This window comes from Podarcis gaigeae (genome assembly GCF_964106915.1).
Source record: "Podarcis gaigeae genome assembly, chromosome: 3".
Taxonomy (NCBI): domain Eukaryota; kingdom Metazoa; phylum Chordata; class Lepidosauria; order Squamata; family Lacertidae; genus Podarcis; species Podarcis gaigeae.
The window spans coordinates 100,811,244-100,838,192 of record NC_139680.1 but is presented as its reverse complement, the minus strand read 5'-3'; the positions used below and the strand labels follow the sequence as shown (position 1 = coordinate 100,838,192).

Here is a 26,949-nt window from a genome sequence, read left to right as displayed (position 1 = left end):
TCTGTCACACAGCAGTGAGAAAAAATAGATTGAAGATAGATTCTGTACTGAAAAGCTGTCACCGGGTTTGAAAATAATTAATATTCCTTTCACTCACCAGTTAGATATGTGCTCCCAAACCACATAATCTCTATGCCTCAGTGATCATTGTTGCCATTTCAGAGCCTCTCATCAGGGTGACATCTCACACCAAAATGATTTCTTATAAATTAATCTTGATAACATGACAGTGTCAGTAATTTTAGTGGAATGCTTTCTCTTGTGTTCCTCCCCCCTGCAGAAGCTGTTGGCTATTTTCTTTATAGCTTGATTGACAGCATGAGTGACTCAGAGGTACAGGCCAAGGAGGAGCGGTTGAGACAATACTTCCATCAGCTGAAGAAGATGGTACCATTTCATTTTTTGCTACATAATGCCTGTCCTGCCTGACATGTATCTATTAGATTTGAAATTGCAGCTTTTAAGTACAACCAGACCACTTCTCAATGACATGCGAGTGCTGGAGACTTAAATTATGTCTGAAATTTGTCTAACAGAAATTATCTCAGTTTGGTTGTGTTTTTAAAACTCATGTAATTTTCTCCACCTCTCGGTACAGAATATAGTGATCCCTCCCAACATCTTTAGAGGTATTCGCAACCTACTGGACAGCTGCCACGTTCCTGAATTAATTAAGGTCTGTAGTGGTAAATTAAATGTTGTCTTTCAATATAAAACATATGTCTGTACTCCCCATGGATCTGTTTAGAGAGAAACAACATTCAAAAGGAACCGTTTCTGATTTTTAAAATAGCATATTGATCTTCTCCTTTTTATTTAATTTGGAAGCATTTGTGTTTTGGACAGAGAATTTTAAAGCTCGTAACTATGAGGATAAATGGGGATAGAGAGGCTCTTTTCTATGGCTTAACAGCATGCTTCGCGATATTGCTGAAATGGGATCTTGTTCAATTCTATTCATCATATATTTCATACATTTTCTTACACTATATATATTATCTTTTAGGATGTAATTCTCTTGACTGATAAAGACGCATTGTTGCCCGGAGAATTATCAAAAGTAAGTAGACTGGCTATCTAGGTTTATTTGTTAGTAATCAAATAATTTTTGTATATAAAACGGATACTTTGCTTCCAAGGTATCTATTCTCTTGCGCAGCTGACGTTTCAGTCTTTTCCTGGAATTAGCTTCAGTGTTAATAACAGCAGAAGCATAATATGTCTGTTAGTTTGAACACCTGAGGCAGCTGCTGTGACTCAGTTTCCCCATTTAGAAAAGAGAGCAGCTCACAAGGATGGTTATGAGCCTATGTTTTTGCCACTTTGGATAGGGAAGGGCAAGTTGCAAAAAAATGTGCCTGGCCTCACTTGCATCGAAAGTGCATGTGAAATCCTGTACACCAGGGTGGGGCACATAGATGGGGCATCTGCACTCGATGGTGAAACCTTTCTTCTTTTTTTTTAAGGTTCTGGGCAATGCATGTCCTAGGAATAATCACAAACATTTGCCTTAACGTTTCTGTGGTAAAAGCACTTAAAAGCTCAACGCAATTGCACATGTTCATGCTGAGTGAGGGAAGACGCACCACAATTTGGTGTTAAGTTGTCCTCTATCTAGTATATGCAGACTGAAAATATAAAGGAACTGTCATGCATTTTTGCTGTGACTTGAACAGTTGCAGGGAATTTACGTTCTTGCTTGCACATGTCTTCATGTTTTCTCTCTTAATTCAAGTGGTTTTCAGGGATGTTTTATTTAGTAAACATCTTATTCTTTTGCCATAGTTCCCTGCACTTCGGGTGCCTGAATTGGAGGAGAAACTGGAACAACTGAAAGCTGAGAACCAGCCTATTGGAGATGTTTTGAAGCAGCTTATATTTGCTTTGTGTGCGGAAGAGGTAACTTTTGAAAGAGTTGTGTGTTGAATTTGCAGCATTTAATAAACAACAGTGACTCTTATCTATAGAACACCCATCAGTGTATGTGGCAGTGAACCAGAACGGCTGGGGCAACCTGGTCAGATGTGAGGGGTACAAGTAATAAAGTAGTAGTAGTAGTATATGGGACACGGGTGACGCTGTGGGTTAAACCACTGAGCCTAGGACTTGCCGATCAGAAGGTCGGCGGTTTGAATCCCCGTGACGGGGTGAGCTCCCGTTGCTCAGTCCCTGCTCCTGCCAACCTAGCAGTTCGAAAGCACGTCAAAGTGCAAGTAGATAAATAGGTACCACTCTGGCGGGAAGGTAAACGGCGTTTCCGTGCATTGCTCTGCTTCGCCAGAAGCAGCTTAGTCATGCTGGCCACATGACCGGGAAGCTGTACGCCGGCTCCCTCGACCAATAAAGCGACATGAGCGCCGCAACCCCAGAGTCAGCCACGACTGCACCTAATGGTCAGGGGTCCCCTTACCTTTACGAGTAGTAGTATACAGAGTAATCCTAGTGAAAGAACAAGGAGGAGCCTTGTGGCATCTTAACATTTAAGACATATGCTTTCATAGACAAGAGCCCACTTCATGACATGCATCTGATGAAGGTGGATCTAGCCCACAAAAGCTTAAGACATGTTGTTATTGAGGATGATGATGTTATTTATTAAAATTATTACCCGCCTTTCACCAGTATTCCCCAGGGTGGGGATTCAGCAATTTTAAATTTAACATTAAGAACGGTTAATACAAATTGCAGTCACAAAAATAGGAGCAGTGGTCCTGAAAATACATATCTCAGGTGTCTTAAGGTCAGAAAATGCCACAACCTAGGAGCTGCCGCAAAGATTGCCCTCTCACTACCACCTCCTCAGCTCCTCAGTTTCTGACATTGGTTTGTCCCTCTGATGACCACCCCCCTGGAAATGGTTACTAAGTAAAAGACAAGTCCCAGCTCCAAGGAGTTTGAACTCTTAAGTGAAGGCAGTGGGGTGTAAAGTGGGAGGGAGACAGAGAGGCAAGTAAAGATAACCAGAGATGAATGGTTGCAAATATAATTGCATGTACTTAGGCTTCATTTCAGGTGAGGGTTTAGTGCTGGTAAGCAAGGGAGAATAATGTTTCAAGGGTTCTGGTTTTGGCCCTTGTAAATCATATCAAAGTACAAAAAAGCAATTAAAGCAAAAAAAAAAAAGTCAACTCATTTCAGTTACCTCTTGAATGGCATGTTTGGGGATTACTCTGGTCTGTTAATGGTAATCTGCAAAGTGAATGATAGTAACAGCTGTGATAGGTTTATCATACATGCCAAATGTCCTTTCAAGCCATGGCTCTGGTCTCTTACATCTAGATTGTCAAGCAACTGATACATGCAATAGTCATTTGCAAGTCAAATATTACAAGGTGGTTAATGCGGGGATTGAAATTCCATTTTCCTGCTGGAGAAAAGCTTTCTGAGATAAAGAGGCTCTTGCCTTCATCAGCAGGCATCCAGCTGTAGTTCATATTTTGTGTAGGTCTGCAATTTGCTGTGTATTCCAAGACTCTGGTCCAATTTCTTGTTTGTGTGCCTGTGCCATAATGCCCATTATTGTACAGGAAACTGGAATATGGTTAACCTTCTAGCTTGTATTCTATAACGGCAGAAATTTAGGCCGTGAAGAGGTTTCGCTTCATTTTGTTACTCTATATAAGAGTGACAGGGGAAGCTTTTGACATGACCTCTGTTCATAAGCATATGTTCAAGATGTATTAATAGGAATACAAGATGTATTAAGGAATAGCCTTAAAAAGGATATGGGAATGCTTATTTGGTTTTAAAAGTTGGACACTTCGTTCCTGCTTTTGCCCACGGTTAAAATAAAACTTCCAACCGAACACGAATGCTAACATATATTCAAGGAAGAAATCATAATAGTAATTATGTGCCTACCTAAGATGTCCACTAAAGCATATAAACCACTCCTCTAACAAAAGGTTTCGATTGGACAAGTTCAGGTCACTTGCTAAAATAACTGTAATTTTTGCAAATGTAAAGCACGTGAGCTTTTAACAAGCAGCACGCAGGCTATGCATACATAGATAAATGTAGTTTCGCAGCAAAGCCCTGGAATGCAAAATGTCATGCGGACTTTTCTCTTTTAGTTCATATCATTTCCTTAATCCTCCTCCTAGAATATGCAGAAAGCCCTTGAAGTGAAAGCCAAATACGAAGCGGACATGTCTGTTGGTGGCTATGCAGCCTTAATACATTTGTGCTGTCGACATGATAATGCAGAGGAGGCAATGAACCTTAAAGAAGAACTGTAAGTACACCGGCCCTGAAAGATGTCAAAGAGATTTATGCTGATACACAGACCTTATTGAATTAAGTAGGTTGAATATTTTAAAAAAACAAAACAAAAAAAAACCAGCCCAACCCTCATACATTTTTAATTAGCTTTTCCCCTGATAAAAATATTTTGCTGAAATTCGAGATTGGTTGTAACAAGTTGTCACGATTATATAATCACTCTGAACACACATGTTTATTAGTGGTGCTCTATGTTGTATTTTAATAAATCAGTTTATGATAAGGTCTTAGCAGCTACCTTGGCATTCAGATTTGGTTTCTGAGCCGGGTAACGTAGCTGCAGTATAGCGGGTTACAGCGCTTGTAAGTGACATTATGCTTCTAATACCTGTCTGCAAACATTTCCTTTTAAAGTCTCTGTTTCCAGAGATAATATCTTGGTTGTGAAAATTAGCTCCCAGCTAAGACCTGTAATGCCTCGTTTGTCAGCAAAGTACTTTGCAGATCCCCATTTTTTTTTCTCCTCTTGTCTTTTAGTTTTATTTCTTTAATTTTATTGTTAAGGTAAATTTGAAAACAAAACAAAATGCACACACACAATCACATATTTAGGAGCTTCTTTCTGCTCTTTTGGCATGATGTTGGACCAGTGTAGATATACAGTTGATGAGAGTTTAGCAACTAAGAGTGAGCTGCAGGAAAGTCACTCATTTTCCCAATGCCCAGTCATGTATGAATTTTTTTTCTCTCTCTCAACTTCTATATTTCTATTTTACACATATACGTGCGGGTTCTGCAGGTTCAGTGGGTTCTCCTGTTGCTAAAATGAACGTACATTCCTAAACTTTATTTGAAAACCCAGTTTTAAACAGGTTCCAAAACCCTGCTTACGTTGCACATGAGTAGAGGTGACATATATAGATATATTTTGTGTGTGTGTGTGTGCACGCGCGTGTGTAGTTCTGTAACTCTATATTTGTTAACTCTACTTATTTATCTCCTCTGAAGGAAGGCCTCAGATGCAAATAAGACTTTTTAGCTTCTGTGAAACAACTTCCTTATATTACCAAGTTGCATAAGTCAGGTGTTTCCTCGATAGCTCTGTGTTCTTGAACAAATTCTGGGCCCTGTTTCAAAATAAGGGATCTTCTATTCATTCAGTATCCTCATAGATGATCCTGTGGAGTGCATTTGTTCAGGCTGCGTTCAGCTCACTGGATTATCTACAAATGAATGCCTTAGACAGTCCATGCAGGTCCAGTGTTCTCATATGGATTCACATTCAAGAACCAGTCCACATCTCCTACTAAGAAGGAACTGGCCCTTCAATTTATTTAAGATGATCTATTTGGCAGCCCTTGAAAATGTGCTATCGTACGTAGTTTAGCATTCTGTTTGTTACAAAAAGACACCTGCTGCTACAGAAACAGCCCTTCATCCTTTTGTTACCGTAATTATGACTAAGGTAATGAGTTATAGGATGCACAGAGTAGTTTAATAGGTATTTTGCATTATGCCAAAAGCAAGTTGATTTCAATAAGTAATTTTCTTTGGAGAAACATAGTTTCTTCCTTGGTGGTATAATGGACTCAGCTGGGTTCGGCTGCTCCTACTGGTTGAGCAGTAGAGGAAGCCAAACCCAGTTGAATCCATTGTAACACCACGTAGAAATATCTTTCAGATAAGAGCAATAGTCCCTTCCCATAATTCCTTGGGAACTGAGGAAGTTGTGGTCTGTTTGATGATGATGATGATGATGATATCAGTATTAAATAGTAGCCTTGGAATAAATTTCAGGACTGTTTGACATTGGTTTGGATTTGGCCAATCAGCTCAGTCCTTTCAGGCTTACTTCTGGATAAATGGCCATAGGATTATAGCCTAAATGGTGTACCCTTAATTTCCATTTTCATCAATGGGATTTACCTTCACTCATGACTGACTTATCCCATGCATGTGGGACCAACATGCAAGTACGATTTTGTTATTATATTTTGAACACCACCATGATTTTTTCTTATGAGATGGAAGTTTATGAAAATTTATAGTTTATATAATAAAATAAAGAGTTGCTTAATCTGAATCGAACATATTACTTTTTGTTGATGGTAACAGACCCTAGATTTACTTTCTTCCTATTTTTGTTTATCTATTTGATTGAGGCCCAGAAATCCTGCAAAACGTTTTAAATGAATAAATGAGAGAATAAATAAGCCTTTGGATGTTTTTGGAGCTCTGCTCATGAAAGGGGAACTCCTGATTTTCGCAGTTACCCTCTTCCCATTGCAGGCTCCCACACCACATTCCAGACCTTCCACTCATGTAACCGTGGTTCCAACCCAATGTCTTCAAAAAGCAGCACATCCTTTCATAGCGCCAATGCCTCCATGATATATCAGAAATAAATTTACTTCCTAATTGCACATTGAATTACACAGGAGTAAGACCCATTGCACACAGTGGGGTTGATTTCTAAGTAAACATCTACATGATTGCTCTGTGAGATTATTATATTCTGGCACAAATGGAGTTGATGCAGTTTTTTTTTCTATACCCCAGTTCTCGTAAAGATTCATCTATTGCTCTTGATGCGGGCAAGTGCTTAGCCTTGGTGAAAGTTTTGAGCAAATATGGCAGAGTAGAAGGTAAGTGCTCTTTCTTTCAGTGTATATTTTTGCTATATAATGAAGGTATCTTGCCACCGGAATAAAAATATGAGTTGATATTAATGGTATATCATGTCCTGCAAAGTTCTTGAACATTTTGCATACAAATTTGCATGTGAATTCAACCAGAGATACTTGGACAGTGCAGGCCATTAGTTTTAATGGATTGGCAAGCTTGTCATTTACATTTGCACAGCTCAGTGCTTTTTGCATTTCTGCAGCTAGTTTTTATTAGCATTGCTGTTTGGATTGAGTTTGAAGATCATGACTTATGGCACAAATTGCGTATGTGCCTAGACTAATGGCTTTGTTTTTGCTTAAGAAGGTCTGAAGTCTTAGCATAAAGCCTATAAACATAACCTCCTTGTAAAGGGTCTAAGCACTTCAGGGAAAAAAAGCCATCCTCTAACTTTTTAATAAATGTATTATAATATTAAGATCTTAAATTTGCCTTTTATATATTATTAATGTAACATTTTATAACCAACAACTGAAGAATATTGTTAAATTAATCAGATCTTTAATTGCAAATGTATTTAATGCATTTGGGTGTAAACGGTATGTGTTTAGTAATCGATGAAGTTTATAAACTAGGCTATCACCACCATTAATTAGAGGTTGGAAAAAACAGTCTGTTTCTGACTAACCAACTATAATTGGCATTTGTTCTATTAAACAGAAAATTTATTTCCAATTCCTTTCATTGAAAGGGTGTCATAATAGATTTGGATTGTTTATTAGAGTGAGATTTCACCCCAAAACGTGATAAAACCAGATTGTGGCTACCTGTGCAATTAAAAGGTGGCATTGTGTTGATTTTCTGAAGCACACAGCGTGCTGCATGCAGCAGGCAGTTTCAAAAGATGAGCCCTGCTTTTATGTAAAGTGGTCAAAACATTTTGCCAGTGCAATAATTAAGAACATTACAAAAAAAAATGCACTTATTCCATATACCAAAATGTTTGTTTCTGCCTTCTTAATGAAGCTTAATGAACCTAATGTTTTAACATGCACTCTCTTAGAAAGCTTTCATTGGCTCTCCTTGGCTAATTAGTATCGACACAGCAAACAGGCCCTATCGGTATCAGACCATTAGTCTGGCTGTATATACAGTGTAAACACATCTTTATTATCTGGCCTCGTGACAAGCCATCTGCTGAAGAAACAATGGTGTGATTTAGCAGATGTTAGCACTGAACGATAAAAGCATCCATTTAGTAGGATCTTGTTGCTATAGGGCAGACTCTACAGGGTTACGTAGTGCAGAGTGGGCACACAGTTCCTATCTGTAATTTGTAGTCAAAGTTGCAGCAGAATGATAAAACCATGCTATTGTGGATTCATAATTGTAGTCTCGTTTAGAAATGCAAGTAGTAATTAACTTGAAATTGGCATTATACACCAGAATTTACATTCCTGCTGGTTTTTTGAAATGCTGTTTTAATAGCAGTTTGTTTTCTCTGTACATGAAATTACCTAAGGGTCTTTTGTGGTGGTTCATTGTAGATGCTATTAACATTTTAAAGGAGATGAAAGAGAAGGATGTCCCTATTCAATCTATATCAGCCACATCCTTTTTCCACATTATTAATGGTGCTGCCATGCGTCACGACGTTGAAGTGGTGAATCGGCTACTCGAGACCATTGTGTCCCTGGGTCTAGCAAAGCCTACTGGAAACCTGTGTTCTCCCCTCATTGGTGTCCACCTTGAAAAGTAAGTTGGTTGCAGTCTGGATCTAACTAAAGAAACAATTGTACTTTGGCTTTTATGCTCACAATTAAAAGTTGCTCTGATCCACTGGAAGTGGTCCACTCTTGTACTCTGGATGGAGCTGTTTTTTTTTGGGGGGGGGTAGTTGGTCATCGAGCAACCTGTCTGCTTCATGGTATCATGGACCATGGTTCCTGTGATACACTCCTAATATGCTGTATTTGGAGCACAGTTCCTAGTACCATATGTTCCGGCGTACAAGATGACTTTTTATCCCTGGAAAATCACCCCCAAAACTGGGGGTCGTCTTATACACCGGGTATACGCGTTGCGAAGAAGGAGAGGGAGCTGGTGAGCAGAGGCGCCCCTTCTGCCGTCGCTCCTCCTCCCTCCCCACAGAAGGGGACGCAGAAAGTCCTTCCGAGCGCAGCGCAGCGCTCGCCCGCCCACCCGCCAAACGCCTCGCTTCGGGCTGCTGCAGTGGCAGAGGCAGCGGAGGGGTGTGCTCTCTGCCCCTGGTGGCGCTCAAACTCTAAAACTCTAAAATTGAACAGCAAAAGTTGGGGATCTAATTATACGCCCAGTCGCCTAATGCGCCGGAATCTATCGTACTCTGTAACACCTTTTCCTGTCCTTCGTTAGTTCTGAACCTGATTATTTTATTGCCAGAAACAAATGTATTTATACTGCGGTGTGTGTGTATTTCAGGAGTAGGGCAAAAGCTTAATGGGCAAAAGCAATTTGTTCTCCTCTGGGACAAGTCCGTCAAAATTGGGACATATTTCCAGAATTGAGCAGAAGCAGGCAGACTTAAATCAGTTATCTTCCTAAATCAGCCTTCCCCATTTTGCTGCTTTCCAGATGTTGCTAATTACACCCCCCTCATCTCTTACAGTCAGCAATGCTGGTTGGTACTCATGGGAGTCAAAGAGCAGAAAGCTGCTCAAGAATCTGTTGGCCATCAGCAGTGACTGCCAGGTGTTAGAGCCACTACTCAGGCTGCAATCTAGACTGCATCTAGGAATGAAGCCATTCAAGCCCATAACAAATCTTCTCATGGAATAATCCAGGAGCTAGTGGCAGTGCAATGCAGAGAGCCTGTGCTGGTATAGCCTCAGCCTGTACGTAGCTGCTGAATGCACATTATTTTCAGGATTGTGGGCACTATAGTATCCCTGCCCTTTATGGGGCAGTCCTGTGCCTTGTCTACTCAGCAACAAGCTCTTGAGTTGGACTTATTCCCAGTAAACTTGTGTAGAATTGCATCCTTAGGATCCCAGTGATGTCTAGAATCAGGTGGACCACAAAACAAATGTTCCTAAGTCACTCCCAAAAAACCGAAACCCAACACCAAGAACTTTTGGCTGAAACTTGGTAGCATTCTTAATTAGGAGTACAAATATGATTCTTGCAAATTTCAAGAAATGGGTAGTCCCTGTTAAAATTTAATTCAGTAGTTAAATGGTGTAAATTGAATCCTGAATTTGGTGTGTTGGTTTCACTTGCTCTCATGCTAGGTATTTCTCTCCAATGTACTGTAAGGATCAAAAGGGAATCAAATAACATATTAACAGTAAAAACCGAGGTATCAGAGGGCCCTGCTTTGTATGCAATATTTTATGCAGCATGGGAGAGAGTTCGGACGGTCTGGGAATTGGCGTGTTTTCACATGAGTAGAATGTGCCCTTTTATTTAAAATGCACCCCTGGGTTATTTGTGGGACCTGCCTGGTGTTTTTATGTGAGTAGAATGTGTTCTTTTATTTAAAATGCATCTCTGGGTTATTTGTGTGAGGCATAGGAATTTGTTCTTTTTCTTTTTTCCCAAAACATAGTCTGGCCCCCCACAAGGCCTGAGGGACAGTGGACCGGCCCCCTGTTGAAAAAGTTTGCTGACCCTGTGGAGCAGACTCTGTCGGGCCATTGGGGACTCTCCTTCCTTGGAGGTTTTTAAGCAGAGGTTGGATGGCCATCTGTCATGGATGCTTTAGTTGATGACCCTCAGGGTTCCTTCCAACTTCACAATTCCATTATTTTAACCAACAACAGCAACAACAACCTGATTGCTTGCCCAGTCTTGGAAATCTTGCCATTTGCTGTGCTGAAGGTTGTGCTCGCCTTGCTCATCAAAAGAAAGTTGGGGCGTGTAACTTGTTGGCTCAATGTCTTAGCTTGCATTTAGCACTACCATTTACCTTCTGTGACATTTACCCCTTGCCTTGCCTATGATTGTGATTATTAAAATTTGTATATCACCCTTTATCCGAAGATCTCAAGGCAGTTCACAGCATAAAAATGCAAGATAAAAGCACAGAATACATAATAAAAACAAAAACACAACAATACTGATTTCAGCATTAAAGATTTGGACATAAACCAAAGCCCAAGTTTGAGTTCTTCATCCAGTGAGAGTCAGAGCAGTTTTCTTGGCAATTGTCCATTTAAATGTATGTTTAGTTTATAAGCACTATGGTCACTTATCCCAATAGGCTTGATAGCACTTACATCTCAACTCAGGTTCTTCGTGCTCCTCAAGATTAGATCCAGGTTTACTGGATCTCTGGTCGGTTCGATGACCAACTGTTCTAAGACATAGTCCTAAATGGTATATTGACCTTTTACGTCTTTGTCCAGACCAGCACATATGTAGCTGGTTTGTGTGAAGGTACTTTAAGTTACACATTACAACATTTCCTATTGTAGAGGATTCCTTGATTTTATTCTTCTCCACAAGATCTCTTGAGAATTTTGATCAAGTGGACAGTAGCACATCCCCAGCATAAAATTACTCTTGGGCCCTGGTATCGCCACCCAAAAAAATTCTGTGGAGGTGTCAATTTAGTACAGTGGTACCTCGGGTTACATACGCTTCAGGTTACAGACGCTTCAGGTTACAGACTCCGCTAACCCAGAAGTAGTGCTTCAGGTTAAGAACTTTGCTTCAGGATGAGAACCGAAATCATGCTCCGGCGGCAGCAGGAGACCCCATTAGCTAAAGTGGTGCTTCAGGTTAAGAACAGTTTCAGGTTAAGAACGGACCACTGGAACGAATTAAGTACTTATCCCGAGGTACCACTGTACAGTGTTCTGCAAGAAGTAGTGATCTCTCCTTGTCAAAACAGAATGTTTCAATTTTGCTGTATTTTTTATGTGATTGTGCCACTGTTTTTTAAAACTCCTGCGTACACTTTTTGTCTGCCTCAGACTATGATCCTAACAATGCTAGCTTGGAAGTTAATGTAATGTCAGTCAGTGGGACCCTTTAGTGGAATGTAATTTGAATGGGATGCCTAAAGTAGTCCAACAAAATCTAAGAGCAAACGCAATTTAGATGGAGTTTGGAGATTTGATCCCTTGAAGGCAATAGAATTAAATACTCCAGGTATTATGTGGGTTGCTTGGAAAATTGGTTGGATGATAGTCCTCTGCTGGCACTAGTTTCCTCAGCAATAATATTGACAACAATTTTGAACAGCTCTTCTGGCAAGTCTATGACTGGAAAATATAAACGGCAATCTGTTAACGTATTGAAGAAGTGTGCAACGTAACTGAAGAAGTGTGCATGCACATGAAAGCTCATACCAAGAACTAACTTAGTTGGTCTTTAAGGTGCTACTGCAAGGAATTTTTTTTGTTTTGTTAACGTATTGAAATAGGATTTCGTTTTTAAATACTCTCAGGGTGCCATAGATTGCTTTACAAGCCAACAATTCCCAGTTGTGTTGGTCATTTTTTTATATTAGAAAGTTGTCACAAATATTCTACTCCTGATCTTTGTGTGGTGAATGTATGGCCAAATGTGCTTAGAGCATCAGATTTGTCACATTCTTGCCTGCAGTCTTAGATCTTGCCACAAGGGGGTGGAAATGGATGGCAGTCATTTACTCCCAGGGGAAAAAATGAAAACCGTACTAGGATGAAGTTGCAGTGGGGAGTAAGCCTGTCTCGCAGTCATGTTACGAGCAGGTCTCACCCCCACCAGCAAGAACCATATGGGAAAATAAGGTCTCTCTCACACACCCCTGGTTCCTGTGGTATACATTCTCTCCCAATTTTTTCCTTTTTTAACATGGCATTTTGATAGTCATGTATATTACACGTGCCAATTTTTGGTTCTCAAAATGGGGTAGAGCTGTGGAGATAGGGGGAGAATCAGCGGCTCCCACAGATTTCTGTGGGACAAACAAAACACACTATCATGGTTCACTTGCAGCTAAACCTTTACTTTATTACAAGTAGGAAAATGTCTATTGGTTTTATTTTTACATGTGCTTTGTCTGTCAAGCCCATAAACGCAACAATGACATTTATAACTATTTCTAAAACATTATACACGGCAGAAAATGTTAGAAACTCTACAGAATTCTTGACCACCCATATTATGGGTATATACATAGAGAGAGAAATATGTCATCTGCATATTGATGTCACTAATCCATAGATGACTTTCCTCAGGAGCTTCATATAGATGCAAAACAGCATGGGTGACAATATGGCACCCTGCAAAATCCCATAGGCTGAGAGTCAGGGATGAAGAGAGAGAGAGAGAATCTGGGTGTCCCCAGAACACAGGCTTGCTTGATTATATTTATATTCTTTTTTTCTTCTTTCTATTTTTGTAAGCTGCCCTGAGGGTTTTGGAAACTGCAGGTAGCTTATCCCCAGTTACCCAGGACCAGGGAGGGCAACTGGAGGTTTTGTATCCTCCAGGATCTCCACAATATAATATCACATTTGTCATAATGAAAAGCATTTTGCTTGTCTTTTCATAATGGCTCTTTATAGAATTGCTGTTGTTCTTCAGATTGGAAGTAGTACTATTTACTCCACATTAACTTTTTAGACATTTAAAGTATTATTCTTTCAGCATACTGATAATAGCATGCCTTTCATTGTGGGGCTTGAGGCCATTTTATCTCAGCATTAGGAATCTAAACTTTTGTGCAACAACTTCTCCTTCGATACCTGGACTTCAAAAAGTGTTGTACATGGGAGTTTTAATTGTTACAGACTTAAAAAAAAACCACCCAGTTATTATTTACAATAAGGTGTTATGCGGCTGAATACAATAAAAGGTGGAAAGAATTATTATGGGCACATTTTCCTTGCATTTAAGCTCTCGTCGTTGGATCAAACCTACTGAAACAAAATCATTATTTGGTAGAAAAACAGGGCACTGTCAAACATTCCCATTTCTAATTTAAAGTGCCAAATGTGGTGTTTTCAGAGAATTATTCCATTAGAAACATTTCATGAAAACCTTGTGTAAGAATACACACTTTCCCCCCTTTCTAATGTGTGATTCTGTTTCTGATACAGAGAGAAAGAACCTGTGGCCCTCAATATGCTGTTGGACTAAATCTCCCACCATTCCTCAACCATTGCCCCTACTGGCTTTGGCTGATGGGAGTTCAACAACATCTGGAGGGCCACAGTTTCTAGGTTTGCTTGTTTTGTTTCTAGTATAAATTCCCACCCCTCCTACATACTAACTGAGGATCATGTAGTAAGTATTATGTTCAATGGCAAATCAGATTTGACTACATGATAATGTCGCTGAGAGATAACAGAATCAGATTTAGTTACAAGATGGTGTCACTGAGGGCAAGGACAGTGCTTCCTGGATCAGTCACACAAGTGATCCCAACCAGTCGGTGATCATATAAAGCAGAGTTTCCCAAACTTGGGTCTCCAGCTGTTTTTGGACCATGATTCCCATCATCCCTGACGTAGGGATGATGGGAGTTGTAGTCCAAAAACAGCTGCCGACCCAAGTTTGGGAAACACTGATACAAAGAGTGCTTTTTTTCCAGGGAGTACTGAAGGGTACACAGTACTGGCACCTCTTTTTGTTGTTTAAAAGTGTGGCACTTACTGTAAGAACTTCATGGTATCGGCGCCTATTTTTATAGCACTGGATATAAAAATGAGATTATGCTAAAAAGCACATCGGGTTTGGCTACATGATAATGTTTCAGAGGGCAAATGAAACCAACTGAGAAAGATAACGGAAGATAGCAACGTGAATGCATAAGGTGAATTTTTTTACAGTCATTGCCCAAAACATCATTGGAAGACATGGCCTGAAGCACAGTGAATAATTTGAGTTCAGCCATTTAAGAAATCTTTTTCTGAGGCACAAAATGAGAAAAGCCTCCTCACTGCCAAAATGTTAAACTTGTTTGTAGTTCAGACAAGTGAAAACAACTGATTTAGCTGGGTGAAGTTTGACTTAGAAATGGAGTGTAAGTTCTCAATGGGTTACTGATTAAATCACAACTCCTGCTGTCCATTGAAGAGACTTATGGATTCATATACACTACAATCCCTGGACGCAAAATTTTAGCAGTCCCCTTTCTAAGACGTGTTATGTCTCTGTAGCCCTTGTTTAAGTTTAAATATAGCTATTCATTAAAAATTATGGCAAGTTGTTTTATTAATTTGTTGATTTCTCCCATCAGTCTGTTAAAAATCGCTGCTTTTTCTGAACACCCTCCCCCAGCAGCTTTTTTGCATCTTTATTTCAAACGTCCACATTATTTCTAGATTGTTTTCTTTCTCTTCAAAACACACTTTTTTTTTTGAGTGAAGCAAAGGTTTGTCTCTCTTACTCCATTATTGCAATTAGAAATTTTGCATCATCAGTCAAAGGACAGAAATGGTTCATTTGCGCTAGGAGAACAGGACAGTGATAAGATGATTTTTTTTGTCAAGGATCATTGGGTCGTAATTAAGTTACATTCATTGCTATTGCTTTTTGAAGGATGATTGGTAAATGACAGGCTTCATGTGTTTAGTACGGACAGTGTTCACCAGAGGTTTTTTTTCCCTCTCTCTCTCCCTCTGTCAGAAAATCCTGTTGAGCCTGATAATGTAAATGTGGCATTTTATTCTGAACAAAAGAGCAGGGAAATGAGCTATCTTGTCTAATCATTCAGTTGTTTAACACCGACTTCCAGTTTAGACTCAATTGGCTGGAAAGCACTTGACATGTGAAGTTAGTGCTGTTCGGAACGCATGTTTGAGTAAATTTTAAAGTAAGTGACAGCTAAATTGTACCTAGGGAAATTACAAAGCCTTCAACACAGTTAATTTTTTTGGGAGGATTAGTTGTAATTGCAACACCAGTCTCCTTGAAAATTCCTCGTTATAGCTGATGAACGGAAGGGGGGGCATTTAGCTCTTTCAAGAGCCCCGTTCTCTTAACAGAATATTTTTTTAAGCTGATTGTACCTTACTGAATTGATTTCCCTCCACACTAACATATGCTTCAGATTTGCAGAGGGATTTGTTTTTGAGGCATTCTCTGTGGTTTTCTTTCCCAGAGTCCCTTTTTTTCTCTTTCTCCCTCCCCTTTTTTATTTCTTCCTCTCTAGCGATTTCAGGTTTGAGAGCTTTTCAATCAGTAAACCCCTTAGGTAAATTGCCACTTCACTAACACTTTATGCAGAACACTGAAGCACTTCATTCCAATTAAAATCAATATTTAGAGTATTTTTTTTTTTATCAAGCAGGCTTCTAGGTTTGGAAAAGTTGTTTATAGCAAGTAAAGAAGGTAAGGTTGAGAAAGTGGCACCGTTTAAGCAAGAAGATGTCTTGTATTTTTTTTACTTTTTCTTGCCACTCAGGGCCACACATAATTTATTGTTCAATCAGTTTGAGATCTCAGCTAGTTTTGTGAGCAGTCACATATTGGCTCCTTGCAAGATAGTTGGAATAGTTACCTTGCGCCTTACTCTTATCTGAAGCAAAATGTTTTTGTCTTCTATCCTAAGCGCACATACCTGGGCATAAGACCCATTTAGCCGTATGAGATTTATTCCTGTGTATGCCTGCATAGGATTGGACCAGGGCTTATCAACCTTTTTAAGCCTGTGGGCATATTTTGATTTTTGAGTGAGTGCCTTAGGTACTACCACTCTGTTACTTCTCGCACTCTTCCCCCACCCCACCCTGAGATGGAAGGAAATAAGCACATGTTACATACTTTGCTTTGTCAAGGGATCTGGGTAAAATTAGGATCCAGTAGAATTAACCTGATCCTTGAAAAGTTCATAAAGGGAAAGAGGAAATGGGAAAGACAGTCACTGTTCCAACTTCCTCCTTCAGCTCTATCTACATTAAAGGCAGTGCATGTTGGGAAAGACCACCGTGTCCACAGGCATTCCTGGATGAAATTTATTCTACGTCACAGAAATCCAAATGAAGATGTGTTTTGCTGTGTCAAGACTGTCATGACATCATGTGTGTGTTGAGACTAATACACATGATTGCAGCTGACATGCAAGTTAGAATGGAATGGGATATTATTTCCTTTTTAATACGATTTCACTATTCAGTTTACATAGAGCAGCAAAGTGCCATGTGTTCTAAAGCCCACATTGAACAGCAAGATGAGTATAGATGAAATAGCTCAATTGTCTAGTGAACTGCTCAGTTTTGTCTTTCGAATTTATTAGCTGATTGCTCTAATTCTGTGTCTTTAAAGTAAATGTAATCTGATAGTATTTCACATCAAATAGAAGCTTAAAGATAGCTTTTTAGATCAGATATACAGTGGTACCTCGGTTTTCAAACATAATCCATTCCGGAAGACCATTCGAGTTCCGAAATGTTCGAAAACTCAATACAGAAGCCTCCGTACGGAAGCTGTGTGGCATGTTCGACTTCCAAGGCTTGCTTGGAAACCGAAGCATTTACTTCCGAGTTTACACATTCAAAAACCGAAACGTTCATCAACAGAGACATTCAAAAACCGAGGTACCACTGTTTCTGTGCTTCAAAGGTTAGCTTAGCTACCTTCATTTGATAAGCCAAAGGTAGTCTAGTGGGAAGTGTTCCTTTGCAAGGCTTCTGGGAGGAATCTCCTGCATATCACACATTTGGGTGGAGCTTTGAACAAGGGAACCTCTTGGTAGATTGCCTGACCTGTAAGATCCTGTCTAATTTATGTGCAATAGCTGCATTCTATAGGTATGCTGCAAACAAATGTGATTGGCCCATGCAGTTTTGCTTGTCCACAGGGGCACCACCGATTCTGTCAGTTTTCCTACAGCCCTGGTTGAAGCCCCTGGTGTTGCATGAGGTCCTTTTGGTGGGTCCCCTCATCAGGAGCAGTTGTAGTCAGAAGGGTGGCATCAACGCCTCACAAGCACACATGGCAGTTTTGATCCACACCCTTGAATTTCTTTGCATTATGTAAAAATAAATTGGCTTCTTAAACTTGGATGATATGGAACTAGCTTTTTGCAGTCTCTTGAAACCAGACATCAGAAGCCGTGGTAGTACAGTGGTACCTCGGGTTACTGACGCTCCAGGTTACATACGCTCCAGGTTACAGACTCCGCTAACCCAGAAATAGTACCTCAGGTGAAGAACTTTGCTTCAGGATGAGAACAGAAATCGTGCTCCAGCAGCGCAGCGGCAGCAAGAGGCCCCATTAGCTAAAGTGGTGCTTCAGGTTAAGAACAGACCTCCAGAACGAATTAAGTACTTAACCCGAGGTACCACTGTATTGTAGCGTTCGCATAACGCTAGGTGAAACAATGAGTTTATGATTGGCAAAACATTTACAAATGCTTAGACATACATTCATGGCTACTTGTACGTTAACCCCTGTTCATTTCCAGGACTCATTATTTTACGCAAACAGGCTAAATACCTCTTCAGAAATATATATCTGGAGCATGAACACTATTAATGTGTCTGTTTGATTGGCATTCTAATTTATTCATTCATTTATTGATAGTTTTGACCTAAACAGGCAATTTAGGGCTGTGGGAATGCAGCTGAAACAGTACCATTGCTCTTTTCAGAGTCACTGTCAGAAGCTGAGCATAAACATTGAGAACTTGAATGTATAAATTTGATTGCACCCTAGGTGGAATTATTGGGAGTTCTCAAGCTGTTTCTATGGGTGTTAACTGAACTTGCAACCAGAGCAGAAGAAAACACTGATTATATAAAGCTTTATACCCATCTGTGGTAGCTACCATAGTATTTCTTTTGTATGACAGTAATCTAGCCGGCATCATCCACTTGCAGTTTTGAAATTAACCTGTAATTTAGTCTTCACCCCAAATGACAATAATTCAAATGACTCTGTGGGGTGCCAGAAGATGCGCTGTAAACAGGACTCAGTAAAGAGGTTAAGGTAGCGATCCATCAGCTCGGCTCATTTTTTTACGGTTTCGTATGGAATGCAGTAAAATCGCTTCTAAATTTGTATTTAATTTCATAATATTTTTCAGAATTAGAATACCTTCTAAAAATAGTTACGGGATGGACTTCTCTTTTTTAAAAAATCACATAATTTGCTGTATTGGTTATGTGATGGCATAACACAATATAATGTCAGTTCAAAATGCTAAAATAAGCTTTTTCTGAAGAAAGTGAATTGTGCTTCTAATATTCTTTTTAATTTTCAGTATCAAAACTAACTGCGCATAGTATATAATCAAAATGTTTTATAAACAGCTTTCTTAAACACATAGGTTAGACCAATGTTGTTGTTGTTGAATGAGAGGAGCTCACACTCAATGTTAGCAGAGTTCATAGCAGCTTCTGTGGACCCATATCATTCAAATTAGATCTTTCTTCATATTTGCTTCAAAGAGCTTCCTGTATAATAAAGTAGGGCCATCTAGATATGAGAACTCATATGTGACCATTCTTTTGATCCGTCAGTTAATGAAAATTAGATTATAATAATTTGTGTATTGCACAAAAGTCAAAATAAGTTTCTTTTTGAGGTTCCTGGTGAAGTGTTAGGAAATGAATTGGATGCATTTTATCTCCTCGATCCTTTTTTGGACGATAGGTGACTGTTTCTGAGGTTTGGTGTATACATTGTTGTTTTCGTTCCATCTAAAATCCCTGCGGGATTTGACATCTTTCCGCAGGGCCTGCAAGACAGAGCTGTTCCACCAGGCCTTTGGCCAAGGCACAGTCTGACCCCCTCCTTCTGTAATCCTCATAGAACTCTAGCCCAATGGCTGCCATTAATTTGATTCTGAATTGATTTTAGAATGTATTTCAGTTAATTGTGATTTTATGTAAACTGTTGTTAGCCGCTCTGAGACCAGCATTGACTGGGGAGGGCGGGATATAAATATTATTATTATTATTAACATGTTATGGATTTTCTTTTAAGGGATGACATAGAAGCAGCCATAGAAGCTGTGTTTGACTGCTATAGGAAGTATGGCAGCTTTCCTAGACTTCATGATGTCTTGAGCAGATTAATACAGAAGGGAAACACCGAACTGTTGCAGAAAGGTTGGTTGCTGCTATTACGGATTGGGATTGTCTTCTGTTCTTGCCCTGCATTATGGTAGGGGGACACCTTAACCCAACAAAGTTTTAGCCATTTATTACTGAGGGTCACAGCAGTAATGTTTGGAATCACATGTTCAAACCATGTCCTGTGATCAAGAAGAATTATTTAAAAGTTTTCGGGGGCACGAGGGATACCAATAATATCCCAAGGACTTCACAAAACAAACTTAAATCCATTGATTCCAATAGGTCTACTCAGTAGGATGGCCAATCTCTGTGCAGTTCTGTGCTTGAAGAATATTTAGCTCCACAATTCATGACATTCCCCCTATAAATCTTCATCAGAAAAAGACCAGTCTTTCTGATATGGTAAAAATCAAACTCATCTAGAAAGTGGTATTCGGATGCATGGATGGAGAGGTGAACATGTCATTAGATCATCTAGCTATAAGTGATCACATGATGCTATGGCATGGGTGTCCAGTGACTCAGCCATTTGCCTTGTGACATGTTCCTTTTGACTCTAAACAGGTAACCTAATCTGCTTTTTATGAATGTTCCTATAGCAATGGATTTCATAAGCCAAGAGAGAGGTGAAATGATGATGCTCTATGATCTCTTCTTTGCCTTCCTGAATACCGGCAAATATAAAGAAGCCAAGAAGATCATTGAGGTGAGACTATAACTACAGTACTCTAATCATACAACTATTTAGAGTTTTAATTAGAATTATATATTTAAAGTTTTTAACCTTTAATTAGTCTTGTTCTGATTAATGTTAATAGAATCCAATCCTAGTAATGAAAGATGGGGGGGGGGGGGTGGAGGAGTCAGGGGAAGACTAGGCTTCCTTTTCCCCCATTGTGTATAATTACAGTTAGAAGCGAGGCGGCCTGGCTGTATATTGGAATTGTTTCCTTACTTTGTCAAATTCACTATTAAATATCCAAATGATATTTGCATATTAAATCTCGGATTGTGGAACAATTAAATTAAACCTGCATTCCTGGGTGTAAAGTTGCTAATCCTCTTTCCCAACAAATTCTTTGTTCTTTAAAGCACTGGAATTTAATTTGCTGCAGACCATGCTCAGATTTATTTGTAATGCTTGTCTACCAGTTAATCAGCCAAACAAGTGCTGTCTGCTACTGTTTGGCATTTAATTTAGCTTTTTTTTCCCCTCTTCCACTATGGTAAGCAGCTTATAGAAAGTGGTAGGTGACAAACTTGGTCTATTTAGGATTAGTATATTTTATCTAGGCTTGATTGAAATTTTGCTTACTGAAATTGATAAGTCAAAAGGGCAGCCTCAGAGCCTTCCCAGATTGTGATTATTTTCCTCTAACACAGTTGCATTTCTCCCCCCGCCCCTCCCAAACTCCATATTAGTTGACCAGTTTACATTAGTGAGAGGAAAAGAGAGAAGTTAATCTTTTTGCAAAGATGAGGCTAAGCTTTTCAAATGTAAAGGGAAAGAACCCAAAGGTCCTTTTAGTAAATCACAAGGTGACTTATTAATAATTGCTTAAATTAAAAAAAGTGAAAGAAAATACTGAATGCTAGTCACAGCTTTGCCTGAATTATTGTTTCAATAATTTGATAATTTGATAATTTATTGATAATCTTGAGTAAACTACCTGATTGGGTGAATTTTGGTTCTGAAATACCAACAGCTTTATCAAAAAGGTTAAAACAATAAAATAAAGGGAGGGAATTATAGATGTGAAGGCCTAGAAAAACAAACGTGTACAGGGCAAGAGAAAAAGTCCTTATACATCGAACTTTTCTTCAACCTCCCCTAAATACTTAATCTACCATCACCCCTATCCTGCTTGCCCTGTTGGTGTCTAAACAAGTAGACTCTTGCCCTGCAGTCTATTTGCACTTTTTGTCTTTAAACCCCCCCCAAAACTTTAAACAAATTGTCAGTTCCTTTCATTTCTGTTTTTCCTAAATAACCACTCACTTAACTTTGTGTTTCACTTAGGGATTAGCAAATATAATGTCAACAGACGACAACAGCCTAAAACATTAATTTCAGAAACTTTCCCTCTTGCTAGTTTATCAGAAGAGAAAGTAGACATCTGGCATTCTTGCTTGTCCTTTTTATGTTGGATTAAGATTTCTTAGTTTTGCATAATCTTGATGGAGCCTCATCTAAGCTTTTTTAATATGCTTCATTCACTTTTCAGCTCTTTAATTTTGCTTGTTCTCCTGTGCCAAAGACCAATCTGTAGCAATTACAGAATCTTGGGCTATCATTTGTTTAGAAGGGATAGATAGGCAGCAAGTTAGAGGTTTGCGTATATGCGTAGTGACAATTTGTCTTTTAAAACACAGGTTACCTCTTGGTATGAGTGTTTATTTACAAGTTTCATCCAAGAGGAATAGTATTCCCTGGTCCAAAGACCTGGTGTAGATGTAGTAGTTCCTTGCAAACAATAGCCGGCACAGATTGGGAGCCAGGCTTTTGAACCTGTTCCCAGCGTTTGCCAGTGGATATGCAACCATAGTTAGTTTGTGTTAACATGGTTTGCACCTGAGTACTTAATGTGAAACTTGGGTTAATGCTAGACTCATAGAGTTCCTATAATTTGGACTGAGGTTGTCTGTATATGAATAAAGTACATGTTCTGCTACTTGAAGTGATTTGAAATATATGAAGTACAGAGATATTGTTATGTTTGGAGGGGGGAAGTGCACCTTTAAATAGGTTTATTAAGTAGTTATTATTATATATTGAATTTATATACCACCCTATACCTGGAGTTCTTAGGGCGGTTCACAGAACAAAGTTCTGAATCTTATTTTTAGTTATTTAATAAATTAAAATAATTTAATAAACACACTTTTCTTGAGTAGACTGTCATTTTAATGATCTGAATGCTTTAAATTTTTGTTGGTGTATTTTATTTTATTACTTCTGTGCACCACCTTGATAGTTTGAGAGAGCAGTATACAAATGCATTTGTAAATAAATGCAAATTAAAAACAATCCTTATGCATATTGTACTCTAGGAGGCATAATTTGGTCAGAATCGAGTATACACTTTCAGAGTTACCACTAAATACATTACTTCGAATCACCATTGCCACTAGAGGGCCGTGAAAATTGTGTCCCGGGCTTTTTAGACTCGTCTCCCCATGTAATATCTGAAACCAAAGGGGCACATTTGTTGCTAGATGTGAACTTTTTTCTAGCTTTCCTACTCCACTAAAAGTGCATCAGAAATAGCTTAAAGGTAAATTAAAACCACAGCATAAAACCCCCAAACAGTACAAATCAGTGGCAGGTGTTTTTAAAGTTCCCTTATCCAGCCTGCCCTTCTGCAAAAAACCTTCCTGAAGAGCTATGTTGTAAGCCATGCCTCTCGATGAAACCACACGAATCTCCTCCCCTTCACATCACAAGGCCTAGGCTGGCACATATGGAGAGAAGCATCCCTTCAAATATTTGGGACTTAAGTTGATCAGGGCTTTGAAAGTCAACAAGCACCTTGCATTGGCTCTGGCAGCACAGACGTTATCATATGAATTACATTTGCTTCCTAATTTGTGAAACTGGGTATTCCAGAATATCACAGCCTGATATAATGCAGTGAATATCCCTGTTTCAAACTGTGTCTCTGTTAGACTGTTTAATCTGACAATGTGAAGATGATACCTGTTTGTGGGGGGAAAATCTTTAGTGCTGCTGACAGCAGCTCATTCTTGTGAATAACCCAGCTGCTCGTGAAAGCTGTTACTAGTGTGCTTTGTGTTAAAAAAGTTCAATATGATATTTCACTCTTATTTTAATGTTTCCACATCCTTTATGCCATTTTCCCTACGTTGTTGTAGCACCAACTTTTGGTACAATATTATGCTCCCCAAAGAATCTGTTCAGTGTAAGAATATTGACAGGACTCAAATGTTCAAGTGATTCTTGAGATACTTGAGAGTAAAAGCAGATGATGGCACTCAGACCTGACAAGGGAGCTACTTAGGGTTGATTATATACATATAATGTTTAGTGAAATTAAAGCAATACAGTGATTTCAGCACAGCATTGGACATGCATTACAATACCAACCGATTTCAATATACCATTGGTTTTGTATGTTTTTAATCTACTGTAAAAACCATGAAAATATTTCTGGGTCCTGAGATTGAGAGATTACAGCACCCTTTCATCCAAATTGCTTTTTCTGCGTATCTGTATAAAATCAACATGAAACTCAATTTTGTAGTGGAGATAAAACTATTGTAGCAAGATGTTCCTTTATTTGTAAAGTATGATTTCATTTTAATATAGATGTTCCAAAGAAATTTAGCTTCCTAGATTATTGATGTGACCTATTGAGCATGAGAGATGGCTGGAACAAATTATTTTGCATGATGTGTGCGAGAGAGATGTTCATATATGCTGCCTTTGAATATAGTTCAGAAGCTACAGCTGGTAGTTCAGAGGCCAGATACAACACCAATCCTGGCACCAGTTGGCTATCGATTCAAAGTGCTGGTTTTGACCTATAAAGCCTTATGCACCCTGGACTCCGATACCTCAAGGACACCACGTAAATCAACCCAGGTCCTGTGTTTGGCATTTAAGATACTTCTCTTTGTGCCCCCTCTGAAGGAAGTGCAGATGGTGACACCATGACAGCAGGCCTTCTCAGTGGTGGCTCCCTGTTTGTGGGGTGCTCTCCCCAAGGAGGCACACCTAATGCCACTGTTTGAACCAGGCAATGCCATTTATATTCGTCCAGGCTCTTGGACCTTACTTTTCTGCTCATCTTTTTAGTGTAGTAGAGGGAGTTCAATCTGCCCTTTTATACATGTTATCTGTGAGAATTTTCGGTTTCTTTTCCTTTGTTTTTAATGTTTGTTTCTGTAAGACGCTTTTGTTTAAAAAGTGACTAATAAATAGATTAATGATACCCCATGCATATGCTCACAAAACAGTACATAGTGTAAATAAGAATAGATTAGTATTAAGGCTCTTCTTATATTCTTTTGTAAAACCTCTCACCCTCCCTTCCTCTACATAGCTGGGAGGAGGAATTTCTGTTCCGCTTTTGATAGACCACAGTTTATCATACCAGTTTGGATCTGGAACAATGGTCAATCTTAACTGTAGTTAAAATGCCAACATCAGTAATTAACTATGATTTGAAGTTGGCTTGTTTTATCACAGACCACTAGTTAATGTTAACTTCAGTTTGTTGATCCAGATGGTGCAGGTAAGCAATACTTTCTGAACTCTTCCTCCAGGCTGCTTGGGAAGAAGAGGGATAAGGGAGGGTGCACGAGCCCAAGGCTCACTGCAACTTATTCCTGATAGTTCACATTGCATTGAACTATGCTTTAGGACAACCTTGTTAGCGAGCCCCAAAAAGCTTAAGGTCTGCAAAAACTCCCTTGCATTTTACTCTTAACAGGGGCTTGTTGTTATAGTGGTGGTGGTTGTAAAAAGGCAAGCTGGTGATGGGGAAATAGAGTTCTGTCTGCTTCTTCTGACATGCCCTTGATTTCTATGATGGACATGCAGGAAGGGTCTCATCCTTCTGTGCTGGCTGTGGAAGAAGTGGCTTTCTTCTGAGCTGGCAGTTCTGTTGTTGTGAGCGATAACCAAAGATCACCTCTGCCCGTTATGTTAAGGCAGTTCCACATTAGGCTGAGTAAATAATTCACACGACTGAAACCTGATTCTACCAAATACGAAGTAGGAATCCCATCCAGCGGGAAGCACGGTCACTTCTCTGTTCATTCTACTTCTCTGTTATCTGTTCTGTTCACTTCTCCCTTCCCTCTCTGGCCCCCTAGTCTCGTGCCATGCCCCCCCCCATTTACACAATTTTCACCTGTGGCCCCCTTGGAATATCCTGGGGGTCCTCAGGGAGGGCATATGGCCCCCGGTTGAGAAACGCTGGTGTACACAGTGTGTGCAATAGAATATAACACACCAATAAAATGACTGGCAGATTTAAAAATGGGAAAAGTTCCATAGGCCTGGCTACATCAAAAGGTCTTAAGGTGACACCTGGGAACCAGAAGCAAGGGTGCCAGATCACTCTATCCCTCCTGTGGCAGCTCTCAGGCTCACCTGGAGGGACACTGATATACACACACTCGCTTGGAGTTCCTGTTTGCCATGCAGTGCGAATATGGCCAGTATGATGCAACCTCTGATCTAGCCCATTTTCTGCACTGAATAATACAAATACAAGATGGGTGACACCTGGCTTGAGAGCAGTACATGTGAAAAGGATCTAGGAGTCTTGGTTGACCACAAACTTGACATGAGCCAACAGTGTGACGCGGCAGCTAAAAAAGCCAATGCAATTCTGGGCTGCATCAATAGGAGTATAGCATCTAGATCAAGGGAAGTAATAGTGCCACTGTATTCTGCTCTGGTCAGACCTCACCTGGAGTACTGTGTCCAGTTCTGGGCATCACAGTTCAAGAAGGACACTGACAAACTGGAACGTGTCCAGAGGAGGGCAACCAAAATGGTCAAAGGCCTGGAAACGATGCCTTATGAGGAACGGCTAAGGGAGCTGGGCATGTTTAGCCTGGAGAAGAGGAGGTTAAGGGGTGATATGATAGCCATGTTCAAATATATAAAAGGATGTCACATAGAGGAGGGAGAAAGGTTGTTTTCTGCTGCTCCAGAGAAGCGGACACGGAGCAGTGGATCCAAACTACAAGAAAGAAGATTCCACCTAAACATTAAGAAGAACTTCCTGACAGTAAGAGCTGTTCGACAGTGGAATTTGCTGCCAAGGAGTGTGGTGGAGTCTCCTTCTTTGGAGGTCTTTAAGCAGAGGCTTGACAACCATATGTCAGGAGTGCTCTGATGGCGTTTCCTGCTTGGCAGGGGGTTCGACTCGATGGCCCTTGTGGTCTCTTCCAACTCTATGATTCTATGATTCTAATTCCGCAGAGTGGGGTAGGAGGAGAAAGAAGGCTGTATCAGAGAAATGAGTAGGACAGAGAGTTCTAATTTGAGACACCCCATCGGAATATGAAGAATAAGACATTAAAAGTGCAAGGTGTGTGTGAATAGATTAATGGCATGCAATATCTTCATCTT

The 26,949-nt window shown here is 39.7% G+C and overlaps 1 protein-coding gene across 1 annotated transcript in view; it reads left to right on the top strand.

Moving 5' to 3' along the window:
* The window catches only part of LRPPRC (leucine rich pentatricopeptide repeat containing), a 112,306-nt gene that overhangs the window by 44,988 nt on the left and 40,369 nt on the right, over positions 1-26,949 (top strand). Inside the window, exons 17-25 of the mRNA XM_083733065.1 lie at positions 281-387; positions 599-676; positions 1,007-1,060; positions 1,786-1,899; positions 4,104-4,234; positions 6,781-6,866; positions 8,394-8,601; positions 19,750-19,874; positions 20,441-20,547. Coding sequence (XP_083589191.1) covers positions 281-387; positions 599-676; positions 1,007-1,060; positions 1,786-1,899; positions 4,104-4,234; positions 6,781-6,866; positions 8,394-8,601; positions 19,750-19,874; positions 20,441-20,547 — 1,010 coding nt within the window. The remainder of the gene's footprint in view (positions 1-280; positions 388-598; positions 677-1,006; positions 1,061-1,785; positions 1,900-4,103; positions 4,235-6,780; positions 6,867-8,393; positions 8,602-19,749; positions 19,875-20,440; positions 20,548-26,949) is intronic.